This window comes from Ranitomeya variabilis, chromosome 4 (assembly GCF_051348905.1).
Source record: "Ranitomeya variabilis isolate aRanVar5 chromosome 4, aRanVar5.hap1, whole genome shotgun sequence".
In the NCBI taxonomy this organism is placed as follows: Eukaryota; Metazoa; Chordata; class Amphibia; order Anura; family Dendrobatidae; genus Ranitomeya; species Ranitomeya variabilis.
In genome coordinates, this window is record NC_135235.1 from 474,889,868 (window position 1) to 474,905,486 (window position 15,619).

Below are 15,619 nucleotides of genomic sequence, written 5' to 3' on the forward strand. Positions count from 1 at the left end.
GAAAACCTATATATATAATTGTCTAAGGGGTACTTCCGTCTTTCTGTCGGCAACATCTGTCACGGAAATCCCGCGTCGCTGATTGGTCTCGCCAGCTGCCTGTCATGGCTGCCGCGACCAATCAGCGACAGGCACAGTCCCTCCCTACTCCCCTGCAGTCAGTGCCCGGCGCCCGCTCCATAATCCCCTCCAGTCACTGCTCACACAGGGTTAATGCCAGCGGTAATGGACCGCGTTATGCCGCGGGTAACGCATTCCGTTACCGCTGCTATTAACCCTGTGTGTCCCCAACTTTTTACTATTGATGCTGCCTATGCAGCATCAATAGTAAAAAGATCTAATGTTAAAAATAAAAAAACAACAAAAAACCTGCTATTCTCACCTTCTGTCGTCCGACGATGCGCTTGCGCCTGCCGCCATCATCCGTTCCCAGAGATACATTGCGAAATTACCCAGAAGACTTAGCGGTCTCGCGAGACCCCTAAGTCATCTGGGTAATTTCGTAATGCATCCTGGGAACGGAAGATGGCAGCAGCCGCACGCGCATTGCCAGAGCTTCGGTGGATCCCGGCGGGTGAGTATATAACTATTTTTTATTTTAATTATTTTTTTAACAGGGATATGGTGCCCACACTGCTAAATACTACGTGGGCTGTGTTATATACCACGTGGCTGCTATATACTACATGGGCAGTGTTATATACTGCGTGGGCTGTGCTATATACTACGTGCTCTGTGTTATATACTGCGTGGCCTGTGTTTATATACTAAGTCACCTGTGTGCCTGTGTTATATACTGCGTGGCTGCTATATACTGCGTGGGCTGTGTTATATAGTACGTGGGCTGTGTTATATACTGTTTGGGCTGTGTTATATACTGCGTGGCCACTGTTATATAGTGCGTGGCCTGTATTAACGCATCGGCTATTCTACAATATGTATGTATGTATGTATATAGCAGCCACATAGTATATAGTACAGGCCACGTAGTATTTGTCTGCTATATACTACATGGCTCCTATATACTACGTGGCCTGTGCTATATACTATGTGGCTGCTATATACATACATACATATTCTAGAATACCCGATGCGTTAGAATCGGGCCACCATCTAGTAATTCATATTCTGTTTTCTTTTTTTTAAGTTACCTGAGAACAAGAAATGCTAGGAAAACAAAAAACGCACTGTGTGACTGAGATTTTAGAAATCTCATTCATTTTGCTGCTACTGTAGAATACTGTACTTTCCATCCCACAAAACCTAGAAAGAAAAAAAGAATGTATAAAAACTTAAAACTGTAACATGTGAGCAAGCCTTTAACCCCTTCACGACCTTGGGATTTTCTGTTTTTGCTCCCCTTCTTCCCAGAGCCATAACTTTTTTATTTTTCCGTCAATATGGCCATGTGAGGGCTTGTTTTTTTTGCGGAACGAGTTGTACTTTTGTATATCTTTACTTAGCATACAAAACACGTACAAATCCGCATGAAAAAAAAAGCATAAAAAAACGCAGGTGATCTGCCAGTGACCTCAGAATCAGATTTTACCTGCGTCAAATCCTGAGCCATTCCTGACCGTGGAAGCATAATCTTTCAAGCCTCAAGCCTTCCCCTTGACTGCTATTATGAGGTATGGAGTGTTTTCAGAATAGATAACACCTAAAAATTGCCAAGCTCAATTCTTTTAACCAGTTAGTGTCTTTAGAAACCTGAAGCAGTGAAAATACCCAAAACATACAAGCAGCACAAGTCGTCTTTAGGTTAAGATCCCATGATCATTTTTTTACAAACTGAAGCAAGATGAATAGGAAAACAAAACGCAAATATAGCCGTGCAAAAATACCGCATCATTACCACCATGGCGCAATGAGCTAAAGGCTTCGCCTGCAGCACAGGTGAGTCTTCGGTGTGCTCACTAGAGACTGGATGGTCTGCAATATTGGCACTAGGGGGCAGCAGGGAGAAGCAGGTGCAGACTACAACTAGGAACTCAGAGAGGCACACAGGGAGTCAAATGTGAACTGACAGGCGGAGGGGCTGGGTGTGCTCGCTTTCCTCTGCAGTCTGCTTTTCTCATTACTTTTCTTTTTCTTTGCCAGACTGGTGCCTTTCCCTCCGATTCTCTATTAAGCTCACCACCTGAGCACTGTATACTTTCTACCTATGCTCTTTAATATTTGTCAGCAGTTTTGAATCTATTTAGGGTCCAAAATATGGGAGAAGCTCCAGGCTTAGCCAATGTCCCAACTGACATTCTCCTCTGTGACACCTTCACCCAGGTGCCCGAAGATGGCAATGCCCTGTCTTTGCTTTTGACCAGAACTCAGCTATGCATCCAGAGCCTGTCAGCTGCTTCCGCCGGGTCCATGCAGACCACCTTTCATCTTTCTGACTGCATTAGTTGTCGTGCTTTTAGGGGTAAAGACCCCAAAGACATAGGAGGCTACTGTAAAGTCATATTTTATCCTCTTCGAGGGATGTTGGGGGCCACCACCTACCGGCAGCGAATATCCAGGACATTCCGGACAGAGGCATCAAGGGATAGAGAACAGAACCTGAACCTGGCAAAGACCTGGGCACAGAAGATATGCCAGCTGTCTTATGAGCATGGTAAGTCTAACTTACATAGGGCATAGGTCAACAGGATGGAGATGTTGTGCCAGGTATGTAGCAAACGAGTCACCTGTTTTTGGAGTTGACTCATTAGCCAAATGTACAAAATAGCAAGGAAATATATGGGACCAATGGTATACACCGTAATTAAAATGCCTCTCGGAGGAATTGGACAGATCTGAAATTTAAGATAATGATTTTTTTTATAATTGTCATTTATGAACAGTATGGTAATGGAAAAGTGATGGAGTCGCCGAAAGCAACCAATAAGATTCTATCTCTCAATTCTCCGATGCCTTTTTGGAAAATTTAGACTGAAATCTTATTGTTTGCTAGAAGCAACCACTCAACTTTTTATTTTCCCCAGTTTTGATACATCTGTCACATGCTGCCAGCTATATCACGATGCCACAATGTCTCCTGTAAATACATGGAATGGTAACCAAAGTACCTTCAAGTCTAAATCATTTATCTGCTAATACCAATGTATATTGTCACAAATGTAATATTGACTGAGAAGTAGAGCTGTCCTTATTACATTATTTGTCTGTTTGCATTAATAATCCATGTTATATCATATTCCAGTATAAAAATAAGGAAGGTTGCTATGAATACACTCCTGTATGGGAGTAGGCCGCCTTATCAGAGGCCACCTCATGGCCCCATGTGTAGATTAGTGACACTTTTTCATAATCCTAAACACTTCTTCGGTGCCAAAAGTTGCATAAACACAAGTGAAATAGTGGAGTTTAAAGAGGTTGTCCGGTGAAACGAAGCTATTGCTTATGCACAGGAGAGATGATAACTTATTGATTGGGGGGGGGGGGGGTGACTTATGGAAGCTGCACAAATCTGCCGAAAAGGGGACTTTTATCCCAATTATAATGGTAGAATGGAGCAGTAATGTGTGAATGGCACTCTATTCATTCTCTATTGTGCTTCCGAGATTGCAATCGTTTGTGTAGAATGAATGGAGAATGAATGGGGCAGCAATCTTGTCCTGAACTGCCAACCTAATGATGAGGATAAAAAAAAGATTCCGCAATTATGCCGATCAATGTGGACCCCAGCAGTGGGACACACACCGATCAGCAGGTTATCACCTATCCTGCAGATTGAAGGGCGCATCTAAGAATTCTGATGTATATTATATATGGCTTATTTTAAACAGAATTTCCATTAAAGTGAGAAAGTTCAAATAAATCTGAATCGATGAGCTTTTATAGAGTTTAAATATTTGGGGTCCGATATTTTTTACTAGATGCTTATACGAGAACTCATAGACAAACTCGTGTTTTTTTTTTTAATATAACGTATTATAATGTGCGGCTTCCAATCAAAGGCCACCTGAAGAATTGACGTTATATATTGTGTGTGTGTATATATATATATATATATATATATATATATATATATATATATATATATATATATATATATACATACACTGTATAATTTTTTTTTTTTTAATGCTTTATAGTTCTCTAAGGGTACTGTCACACAGTGGCACTTTGATCGCTACGACGGTACGATCCGTGACGTTCCAGCGATATCCATACGATATCGCTGTGTCTGACACGCAGCAGCGATCAGGGACCCTGCTGAGAATCGTACGTCGTAGCAGATCGTTTGGAACTTTATTTCGTCGCTGGATCTCCCGCTGTCATCGCTGGATCGTTGTGTGTGACAGCGATCCAGCGATGCGTTCGCTTGTAACCAGGGTAAACATCGGGTTACTAAGTGCAGGGCCGCGCTTAGTAACCCGATGTTTACCGTGGTTACCAGCGTAAAAGTAAAAAAAAAAAAACGTACATACTCACATTCCGGTGTCCTTCAGGTCCCTTGCCGTCTGCTTCCCGCTCTGACTGACTGCCGGCCGGAAAGTGAGAGCAGATCACAGCGGTGACGTCGCCACTGTGATCTGCTTTCACTTTACGGCGGCACTCAGTCAGAGCGGGAAGCAGACTGCGAGGGACCTGGCGGACACCGGAATGTGAGTATGTACGTTTTTTTTTTTTTTACTTTTACACTGGTAACCAGGGTAAACATCGGGTTACTAAGCGCGGCCCTGCGCTTAGTAACCCGATGTTTACCCTGGTTACCCGGGACCTCGGCATCGTTGGTCGCTGGAGAGCGGTCTGTGTGACAGCTCCCCAGCGACCACACAACGACTTTCCAACGATCACGGCCAGGTCGTATCGCTGGTCGTGATCGTTGGAAAGTTGCAGAGTGTGACAGTACCCTAAGTCTGAAGTTAAAGGAAGCTCAAACAAGGCGTTTTCACATTGCAGTGTATATGTTCATTATTTTTAGCAGTTTCTACGGTATATGCTTTTTTAGGCGTTTTTTGGAGCGGATACACCTTTAAAGAAACATCGTAAGCACATGCCCTAAAGGGCTGCACCGTAAACGGAAGCTAGAAGGAATACTTTAAAGCAGGGGTGGGGAATCTTTTTTCTGTCAAGGGCCATTTGGATATTTATACCATCCTTCGGGGGCTGTACAAACTCTGCCCACAAAGTACATCGTGACTCTGGCACTGGTGTCAGGACGTAATCTTTCATTGCATGCCCTTCAGTGTTCAGTAGTGACCACTATGTGTGTGTACTAACAGAGCAGGAAGAAATTAATGAGCTGGTGGCAATCAAAATACACCTCCCTGCCCAAGAATGTGGTCCCTGAGAATCTGCTTGGGGCCTGATAAAAGGTCATCGAGGGCAGTAAATGGCCCTGGGGCCTGAAGTTCCCCACCCCTGCTTTTAGAGAAGAATATCTCCATTATTGTATCACATGGATAATGATTTGATTTATTTTTTCCATTATATGGCGGGATACGCTTATGTAATGCAAAAAAAGAGGTAGACAGGCACATTCAATAATAACAAGTCTTCAAGGTTTATGCCAAAATCATATCTTTAAAATTCCATACAAGGATGATGTGGTACAGGAACCGCTCGGACGCCTACTGTGCCCTTAGTCATAGAGCTCTATGTATTTATGTATGTCTATAGATTTGGAATAAAGCTTGAAGATTTCTTATTAGATGTGCCTGTCCATCACTTTTTTGCATTGGATATTTCTGGTCGGTCATCAGCTTTGGAATGGCACTCTGGAAAATAATGACAGGTGTTTCCTAAAATGTGAATACGATGGGATTTATTTCTTATGGAATACGCTTATGTACATGAGGTCTTATATTGACTTTTCTTATATTAAGGGGTATATTATCTATCATTTGGATGCATTTTTGCAATGCTGAACTGTTGTTTTCCCCATCATATTAAACAATGACGAATCTGCACTAGCTTGTCATATGTTGTGTCCCACCGCCACAGAGAGCTTTGTTTGCACACCGATGACTCAGTGACCTGCTTCCAGATCATTGCCCCCCTGTGCACTGCTAACAAACACCAGGTGGACAACAGTCAGACAGGTGTGACAGGTTCGCGCACATTCCAAGCACAACGAAACTTCATTGTACAGTCGGACACTTAGGATTCACACACACTGCAGAGACGCTATGGCACCTGTAAAACAAAGATATCTAGCCTTTATGCACTGCCATAAGGTCGCTGTTGGACTGTGTACAAAGATCATCTCCCCTAGGAGCAATGCTTCCTACTTGCACAAACACTGAGTCTGATAGAACATGCCATGTTTTTTTTCTGTTCAGAATTGTACAGAAATCAGTCAGAACCTCCATGTGTCTCTTTCTGAAATCTGAGACCTTTGAAGGCACAGTGGGATTAGAAAGGTGGGTTATGCACCTGTATGGCAGCACAATTATGGCCTTGCATAAAACAAAAACCATAATACAGCCTAAACTGATAAGTTCTTCGGTATACACATGCATAGGGAGACTGGTCAGTCATTAGAAGCGGACTGGGAGCAATCGCCAGCGACAAGCCACTTGGATTTGACATCCCAGACACACGGTCCCTGACATTTTTTTAAAAGGACCTCTCTCGGCAAAGAATGCCTGTTAAACCAAGTACAGACGCTCAGTGCACCCACGGTGGGGCCAAACCTATAACTACACCTTCTCACATGCTTGGTATCCCTCTGTCTCCACCCACCATTCTTTAATTGACAGCTCTGGCTTCATAGAGCCTGAGAAGTATGGAGATAGAAGGAAGGTGTATTTAAAAGATTGGCCACGCCATGATGCAACAAGTGGCAGGACTTCGTTTGCACAGTCATTCTATGTTGACAGTCCCTTTAATAGCGTTATCTGATGTGACACGTGACCAGTTCCCTTTAAAGAAAGTTAAACTCCTCTATGTATTCTATGGGACCTGTTTTGCTATTCAGTAAAATCGGCCAATAAATTACTACGTTAAGGTTTAAGTAAAGTGTATTGTATGTACGAGTGATGTCCTTGTTAGAATCAGATGGCATGTAGACGGCACAGGCCAATGTTATTTAATTGGGCTGTTCAGATGACAGTTTTTTTTTTCACCCACATCTAGTGTCAGTGTGAAAAAAAAAATAATAATAATCAGGGCATACACTAGTCTTTTCTGTATTATGGATGAGCCTAACCTATTCAAGTCTATCAGTTCACAAAGAAAACCTGTATTCCATATGTATCATCCATATAGCATCTGATTTTTCTGGTACATTGCAATTATTAACATAGGAAACAGTATGTGATATATTTTTTTTAAATATATATATATATATATTACATACAGTACAGACCAAAACTTTGGACACACCTTCTCATTTAAAGATTTTTCTGTATTGTCATGACTATGAAAATTGTACAATCACACTGAAGGAATCAAAACTATGAATTAACACATGTGGAATTATATACTTAACAAAAAAGTGTGATACAACTGAAATTATGTCTTATATTCTAAGTTCTTCAAAGTAGCCACCTTTTGTTTGATGACTGCTTTGCACACTCTTGGCATTCTCTTGATCATCTTCAAGATTTTGTCACCGGGAATGGGCTTCCAAAAATCTTGAAAGAGTTCCCAGAGATGCTTAGCACTTGTTGGCCCTTTTGCCTTCACTCTGCGGTCCAGCTCACCCCAAACCATCTCGATTGGGTTCAGGTCTGGTGACTGTGGAGGCCAGGTCATCTGGCGTAGCACCCCATCACACTCCTTCTTGGTCAAATAGCCCTTACACAGCCTGGAGGTGTGTTTGGGGTCATTGTCCTGTTGAAAAATAAATGATGGTCCAACTAAACGCAAACCGGATGGAATAGCATGCCGCTGCAAGATGCTGTGGTAGCCATCCTGATTCAGTATGCCTTCAATTTTGAATAAATTCCCAACAGTGTCACCATGAAATCACCCCAACATCATCACACTTCCTCCTCCATGCTTCAAGGTGGGAACCAGGCATGTAGAGTCCATCCGTTCACCTTTTCTGCATCGCACAAAGACACGATGGTTGGAACCAAAGATCTCAAATGTGGACTCATCAGACCAAAGCACAGATTTCCACTGGTCTAATGTCACTGCCACTGCACTTGGGGGCACTTTCAAAGTTTTCCCAATTTTTCGGACTGACTGACCTTCATTTCTTAAAGTTATGATGGCCACTCGTTTTTCTTTACTTAGATGCTTTTTTCTTGCCATAATACAAATTCTAACAGTCAATTCAGTAGGACTATCAGCTGTGTATCCACCAGACTTCTGTTCAACACAACTGATGGTCCCAACCCCATTTATAAGGCAAGAAATCCCACCTGTGAAGTGAAAACCATTCCCGGTGACTACCCCTTGAAGCTCATCAAGAGAATGCCAAGAGTGTGCAAAGCAGTCATCAAAGCAAAAGGTGGCTACATTGAAGAACCTAGAATATAAGACATAATTTCAGTTGTTTCTCACTTTTTTGTTAAGTATGTAATTCCACATGTGTTAATTCATAGTTTTGATGCCTTCAGTGTGAATGTACAATTTTCATAGTCATGAAAATACAGAAAAATCTTTAAATGAAAAGGTGTGTCTAAGGCCATGTTCACACATTGCGGTGTGCTCTGCGGGTTTATCCCGCAGCGGAATTGATAAATCTGCAGGGCAAAACCGCTGCGGTTATCCCTGCAGATTTATCGCGGTTTGTTCCGCGGTTTCCGCTGTGGGATTACTCCTGTACTATTGATGCTGCATATGCAGCAATATGCAGCATCAATAGTAATGATAAAAATAATAAAAATTGGTTATACTCACCCTCTGATGTCCGGATCTCCTCGGCGCTGCACTCACTCGGAGGTCCGATTCCAAAGATGCTGTGCCGAGAAGGACCTTTGTGACGTCACGGTCATGTGACCGCGGCGTCATCACGGTCATGTGACCGCGACGTCACCACAGGTCCTGCTCGCACAGCAAGTGAGACCGGACAGCCGCAGGCAGCGCTGAGAGGTGAGTATAGCATTATTTTTTATTTTTATTCTTTTTTTTTACCCCAAATATGGTTCCCAGGGCCTGGAGAAGAGTCTCCTCTCCTCCACCCCGGGTACCACCCGCACATTAACCGCTTACTTCCCGCAATGTGGGCACAGCCCCATGCGGGAAGTAAGCGGTTTAATGCATTTCTATGGGTGCAGAATCGCTGCGATTCTGCACAAAGAAGTGACATGCTGCGGGTTTTAAACCGCTGCGTTTCTGCGTGGTTTTTCCCGCAGCATGTGCACAGCGGTTTGCGGTTTCCATAGGGTTTACATGTTAATGTAAACGCTATGGAAACTGCTGCGGACCTGCAGCATCAAAATCGCCGCGGATCCGCGGTAAAAACCGCAAAGTGTGAACATGGCCTAAACTTTTGGTCTGTACCGTATATACATTATAATAGTATAATATATAACATGTAACGTATATATTATAAAAATGAATGATATATGGATGAAAAAGACAGGCACATGGATGACAATAAGATGATCTTTCATACACTTGTCTAATCCTGGGCTAAACCTGATCATACAGTTTTTGTGTCGTTTCTCTCAGTATAGGCACTTTGTTCTAAGCATCTGCCTCTTCTCAGCAACATAATGCTGCCTAATAGTACAGGCATTGCTTTTCCGCAACACTGCTCCTCATTGTTGACATTTTAATTAGTTTTGGGAAGTAGTCCAATTCTGTACCTCGATGAAGAATTCACCCATTTAGATATTTTGGTCATGTCCCCATATCTTTAACGCAAAAGGAAATTGGGAGCTGGGACTGTTGTGCAGATCTAGATGATGGTTTACAACGGTGGGAGAAAACTTCTAAGCAGGACAGGACACCCTGTGGAAACGTGTATGTAAAGATAACTTGGGTTGAAGTGCTCTTTCTGAGGGAATAGAAAGGGCTTCCCATTTAGGTTTGCAGGGGCTGTTTTGATCATGGCAAGAACCAAGCTGTGCGCAGCTGATAAGGAAAAGTAGAATTTGGAGATCCCCCAAACCTTACTTAAGATTTTCAAAGCATAATATTTGTGTACCTTAGAAATATTTGTATCCACCAGCTTGTGTCACACATTGGCATTATTTACTGTACATGTTTAGAACATGACAAGATATAAATTTCACATGTCCAGTAATCATCTGCAGCAATCATTGAGCAGCAATGGAGTATCTTAGGACAAAGAAGTTGTGCAGATGTAAAGTCACTGAGGGCGATAGTCGTGGATGAGCTGCTTCTCTATAACGCCCTGGTACTTTACAGGAAAATCATGTCCCAGTCCCAATGTGCTACCAGATGTGGGGTGCATCACACTCATTTGAAGGCCGCAGGCCTCCATCTTCAGGAACCGCCGCAGAAAATTCAGGGGACACACAGTTTGTTTTAACAAGCAAACTTTTGTTGGACAGTTCAGGTTCATCAGATTGTATCACGCCGTATTTGGGCACAACACTTCTTTTTCCTTGTTTCCTTAATATAGTGTACCTTCAGCATTACTAACCGTTCCTCCTGGACTATCCCTATATTTACTGTTCCTGTCAGCCCCAGGGATTTCCTGTCTAGTCCTGCAATGCACTCGTGATCCGTTACTTCACAAGGGTCCACATCCATCGTACCTTGTACGCCAGAGGATCAGGCACTCTTTGTAGTACCTGTACATAGACTTCAGCTCTGGATGTTGCAGAGCACACAGGCTGAAACGCGCGTCGGGGCTTTGGCACAGCAGGTCTGAGGTAACATTCTACTATTAAGATTTTATTTCTACTCCTTCATCCTATTCACCCTTTTTAGTGCTGTTTGTACTATTTACTATTTGATTCTTACATTGATATAGTGCCCACTCTTGATATATTTATAAGATTGATGTTTGGAGTAGTCATATGGCATTTTTATGTACTTAATTGCCTCTCACCTGTGGTTCCACTATTGGTAGTTTTCACTATCAGAATATCCATTATTGCTATAGTTGTTTTTATTAATTACATAATAAAGTACACCTTTTAATGTTACCCTGTTCTTTTTTGTCCAATCTTTTCTTTATATGGGCTACTTTTGTTTACATGCGGAGTCTGAAAAACTCTGAGGCCCATTTTGACACGTTTTGAATTTGATTAGGCTTTAGGCACAGATTATCCTCATCAAATCTTAAACTCTCCTCAAATCCGCTTATGTTCTGTATCCAATGCAAGTAATTAGATAGGGGAATTCTTTACCTCATTCACATGCTCGGGAGAAAGAACTCTGTACAGATTTTTGTGTGTGCCATGGGAAAAAATCATCTAGGAGAATAAAATTCATGTTAAATATTGTTGCAAAATCTGCCCAGAAAAGCCCCTGATTTAGCTCCAATCGATCACAATGGGGCAAATTGTCTTACAGAATCGGACGCATTTGCTGCATATTTTTTACACCTGAACCTTCTGTAAATACATGTAAGATTTGGGATAGGAATATACTTTCCCCATTGACCTAGTCCTGCTCTTATCGGAGAAGTGGATCGAGGTATACCCAGTCTAGGTGGTCTGTGATCAAAACAGCCCCGTATGCAAAGCGGTAAGGAATTGAAATATAAAGTATATTAGAACGTTTGAACAGGAAATGTTAGGCTTTAAAGTCCAAAAACTGCAATCCTATTGTACAGAAGCTGGAGGATAATGTTAAATATTATTAACCGATCATGTCCTTATTTCCTATCACAGATCACCAACCCCTATTACCCTCCCCAGCTCGCTTTTTAGTGCTGCTCAATCCCCGTGGAGGAACTGGAAAAGCATTCAATCTCTTTGAGACCCACGTGATGCCCATGTTAACAGAAGCCAATGCCCACTTCACTCTGCTGGTGACAGGTAAGGTCTTTACAAGGCTGTGGTGGGTGACTCACACGTTAAATTATTGCACTTTTGGACATTGACCCCAATCAGGGTGAAAGACCTTGAGGTTAGTTTGTTATTACTCCTGTGCTGGGGGGTGTAGGTACCTTTTGTACAGACCTTGATGGTAAGGTCATTATGAAGATCGCTAATGTTACATTTCCACTTGTTATCAGTATCAAGCATGCTGCTCATTTGGGCATTTATCATGGCCGCATGCTGATGTGTGTGACAGCAGGATGTTTATAACTTGATCAGGAGAAATTGCACAGGAATGTCAAATTTGAACAAGCATTCTATGGTTTCCAAGCTAACCATCCTAGTAGAAATATGCAGATTCCCTGGTAAATGTGGTGAAAAGTGCCAATGCCTTCTAGATGCCCATCCACCAGCATAGCTTTTGATTAATAGCTGTTTCTCTCCTATACACATGCATGCTAAATTTGGCTGAGCATGCACGTGTTGTCAATTTGGAAAAGTGGATAAAGCAGTCACCATACACCTCTGTAGGGTATCTCGTGAGAGGAAAAAAGGATTGGCTGTTGCAATTCAAACTGTCCCATCCTTCCTTTTTCTTTTTTTTCCATCAACATCATCTGTTAAGGAAGAGTTAAAGGTTTAAAAAAAAAAAATATTTTATAAATTATAGCCAGCATCTACCGCTGAAACCTACGAGTTCAGCAAACTGTATCTTTATGTGTAGAAGGGCCTTCAGTTTCCAACCAGATGCTTGATGTTATCACACTTTAAGGCCATGTAGAATATTTGGTCAGTATTTTACCTCAGTATTTGTAAGCCAAACAAGGAGTGGGTGATAAACACAGAAGTGGCGACATGTTTCTATTATACTTTTCCTCTGATTGTTCCACTCCTGGTTTTGCTTATGGATACTGAGGTAAAAAACTGGCTAAATACTTAACGTGAGAACGTAGCCTAAAGGAAACTCCACAACTACACAAGCGACATCACCACCTCCCATTCGTTGTAAAGCCTTATTAGCACAAAAGGGACATTAACGCCTCCTATTATTATACAGCTATATCACTACAGTGATAAAATCACCCTTTCAATTTATAATACTGCCAAATCAGTACAGCAATAACATCAGCTCCCATGTACATAGTGACATCACCCTCTGATATCTATTATACAGTGATATCTGTGTATCGCTGTCATCATGTGCGATATCATACAGCTGCACCACTACAGCAGTCATATTGCCGCCTTTTATTATACAGCTATATCACAAGAACCCTAGTTTGTAGTTTATAAATATATAAATTCTAACACAAAAAAGAAATCCCCCCCCCCCAATAAGCTGTTAAATACTTTAAAAGATATACAGGTGCTTCTCACAAAATTAGAATATCATCAAATAGCTAATTTATTTCAGTTCTTCAATATAAAAAGTGAAACTCGTATATAGAGTCATTACAAAAAGAGTGATCTATTTCAAGTGTTTATTTCTGTTAATGTTGATGATTGTGGCTTACAGACAATGAAAACCCAAAAGTCATTATCTCAGTAAATTAGAACATGGTACTTCACAACATCCGCTTGAAAAATAATTTTAAAATACAAAATGTTGGCATGTGAAATGTATGTTCAGTAAATTACTGCATCAGTGCGGCGTGGCATGGAGGCGATCAGCCTGTGGCACTGCTGAGGTGTTATGGAAGCCCAGGTTGCTTTGATAGCAGCCTTCAGCTCATCTGCATTGTTGGGTCTGGTGTCTCATCTTCCTCTTGACAATACCCCATAGATTCTCTATGGGGTTAAGGTCAGGCGAGTTTGCTGGCCTTGAGACAAGCGGTGGATGCCATGTCGGAGAGCACTGCAGCTCCAGGAATGTTCCTATTTGCTCATAGCAGGTTTGCCTACAACAACCACGCTGAACTAATTTTGATATATGATCGTGCAGCAAGTATAATTCCCGTTACCGGCTTTTATTTAATAACCTCCTGTAACTGATGAAGGTCACAATTGACCAAAAAGTTTTCCTGTATTTACTACAATAAATTTTTCCTGCTGCATCTTACCTAAAGTTGAGTGCTAGGTCTCTTACTAATAATCTATATGGTTTGGGAACCTGTCCTTAGCACCCCTTCTCTAGTAGTGCTCACGGTTAAATTTTCCATAATCTTCAATATTAACAGAAATAAACAATTGAAATAGAGCACTCTGTTTGGCATGACTCCAGCTGCTGCGCCGGAAGTCAGCGCCAGATGACGTCAGCAGGACTCGCAGGAACATGGCGGTACGTTCCACTGTTGTCACGGGTGCAAGGAACACTGGGATTGGGCGTACCCGAGTGATGACGGGGGAAGTGTACCCTGAATTGATGGCACTGCGCTCCGCAGGCGCCGCGTAACAGAGCATGCTGAGAGATGGCATGCCTGGTGTATTCTGGCAGAGGAGCATGTTCCAGGAGGAAGATGCTGTGGTGGTCCCTCATTTAAAAATGAGGTCTGACCACAGGCAGGATGCTCCTGCTCCAGGGTTTCCTTCCTGACATATCATGGAAGATCAGTGGCCTCATCAGCGTGGACACAGTGGGGGCAGCCGTCTGAGCGGCAAGAGCGGTAGCCATCCCAGTCTGAGGAGCAGTGACCCTGGACTTCTTGGGGTCCAAAGAGGATATTTCATGCATCCCAGAACAGCATCCGAATCAGGTACCCTTGAAGTGACAGCGGGTGGTGAGTAATCTTCGTAAATTTCACCATTATAATAGGCCCCTTTCTTTGTTTTATCACCAGGGAGGGCCTAAAAAAGCTAGCGCCAAAAGGAACAACAAGGAAGGTGACTGGCAGAAAAGACTCTGTTCAGCTTTTATTCAGAGAACGATTAGTGAGGAGACCCCTGATTTTGCCTCTAAGCTTAAATCTATCATCTGAGCAGATTTGGAGGGCTCCCTGAAGTCTCCAATAAAGAATGGGAAAATAAAAATATCTAAGAAAGTCTCTTCTGAATCTGATATTTCCCTGATATCAGAAGGAGAATATCATTTTGAATCTTCTTCATCTTCTTCCTCGGACAGTGACAAAGGGTAGATCATGTTTCCAGGTGGAGGACACAGACAAATTAGTTAAAGCCGTTAGATCAATTATGGGCCTTATTAAAGAAGAGAAAATTGCTAAATCCCCTCATGTGATGTTTGGAGGGTTAGAGCAGAGGAAGAAACGTACCTTTCCTATTAATAATAAAATGTATACCCTTACTAACAAGGAATGGAAAATACCTGAAAAAAACGGGGGCCTACTCCCATCCTCCAAGAGGAGATATCCTTTTAAGGAGAAGGCTATAGAGATATGGGACAAGGTTCCCATAATAGATGTGGCGGTGTCAAAATCCTCAAAAAGGTCAGCCTTGCCATTTGAGGATTCTGGTGTTCTAAGAGACCTGCTGGACAAAAAGGCAGAAGGATACCTGAAGCACACGTGGAAAGCTGCAGCAGGGGGCTTAAAACCAGCAATTGCAGGGATCTGTACTGCTCATTCCGTAATGATTTGGCTGCAGCACTTAGAAGAACAGCTGAAAGATAAAACCCCAAGGGACAGGATTCTGGCTAACCTGCCATTAATACAGGGAGTGGCAGCATTCTTAGCAGATGCTTCTGCAGATTCTGTCCGGCTAGCAGCGTGGCCTTTGGGCTTGTCAAATGCTGCTAGGCAGGCCTTGTCACTTAAAACTGCCCAGGAGACTTCCAGTCAAAGAACAAGTTCTGCTGTAACCTGTGC

At 42.4% G+C, this 15,619-nt stretch overlaps 1 protein-coding gene across 1 annotated transcript in view; it reads left to right on the plus strand.

Moving 5' to 3' along the window:
• Nucleotides 1–2,006: 2,006 nt before the first annotated feature.
• SPHK1 (sphingosine kinase 1) overlaps nucleotides 2,007–15,619 on the plus strand; it is a 58,990-nt gene continuing 45,377 nt past the window's right edge. Inside the window, exons 1-2 of the mRNA XM_077251816.1 lie at nucleotides 2,007–2,611; nucleotides 11,712–11,858. Of these exons, the coding sequence (XP_077107931.1) occupies nucleotides 2,215–2,611; nucleotides 11,712–11,858 (544 nt within the window). The 5' untranslated portion in view covers nucleotides 2,007–2,214. The remainder of the gene's footprint in view (nucleotides 2,612–11,711; nucleotides 11,859–15,619) is intronic.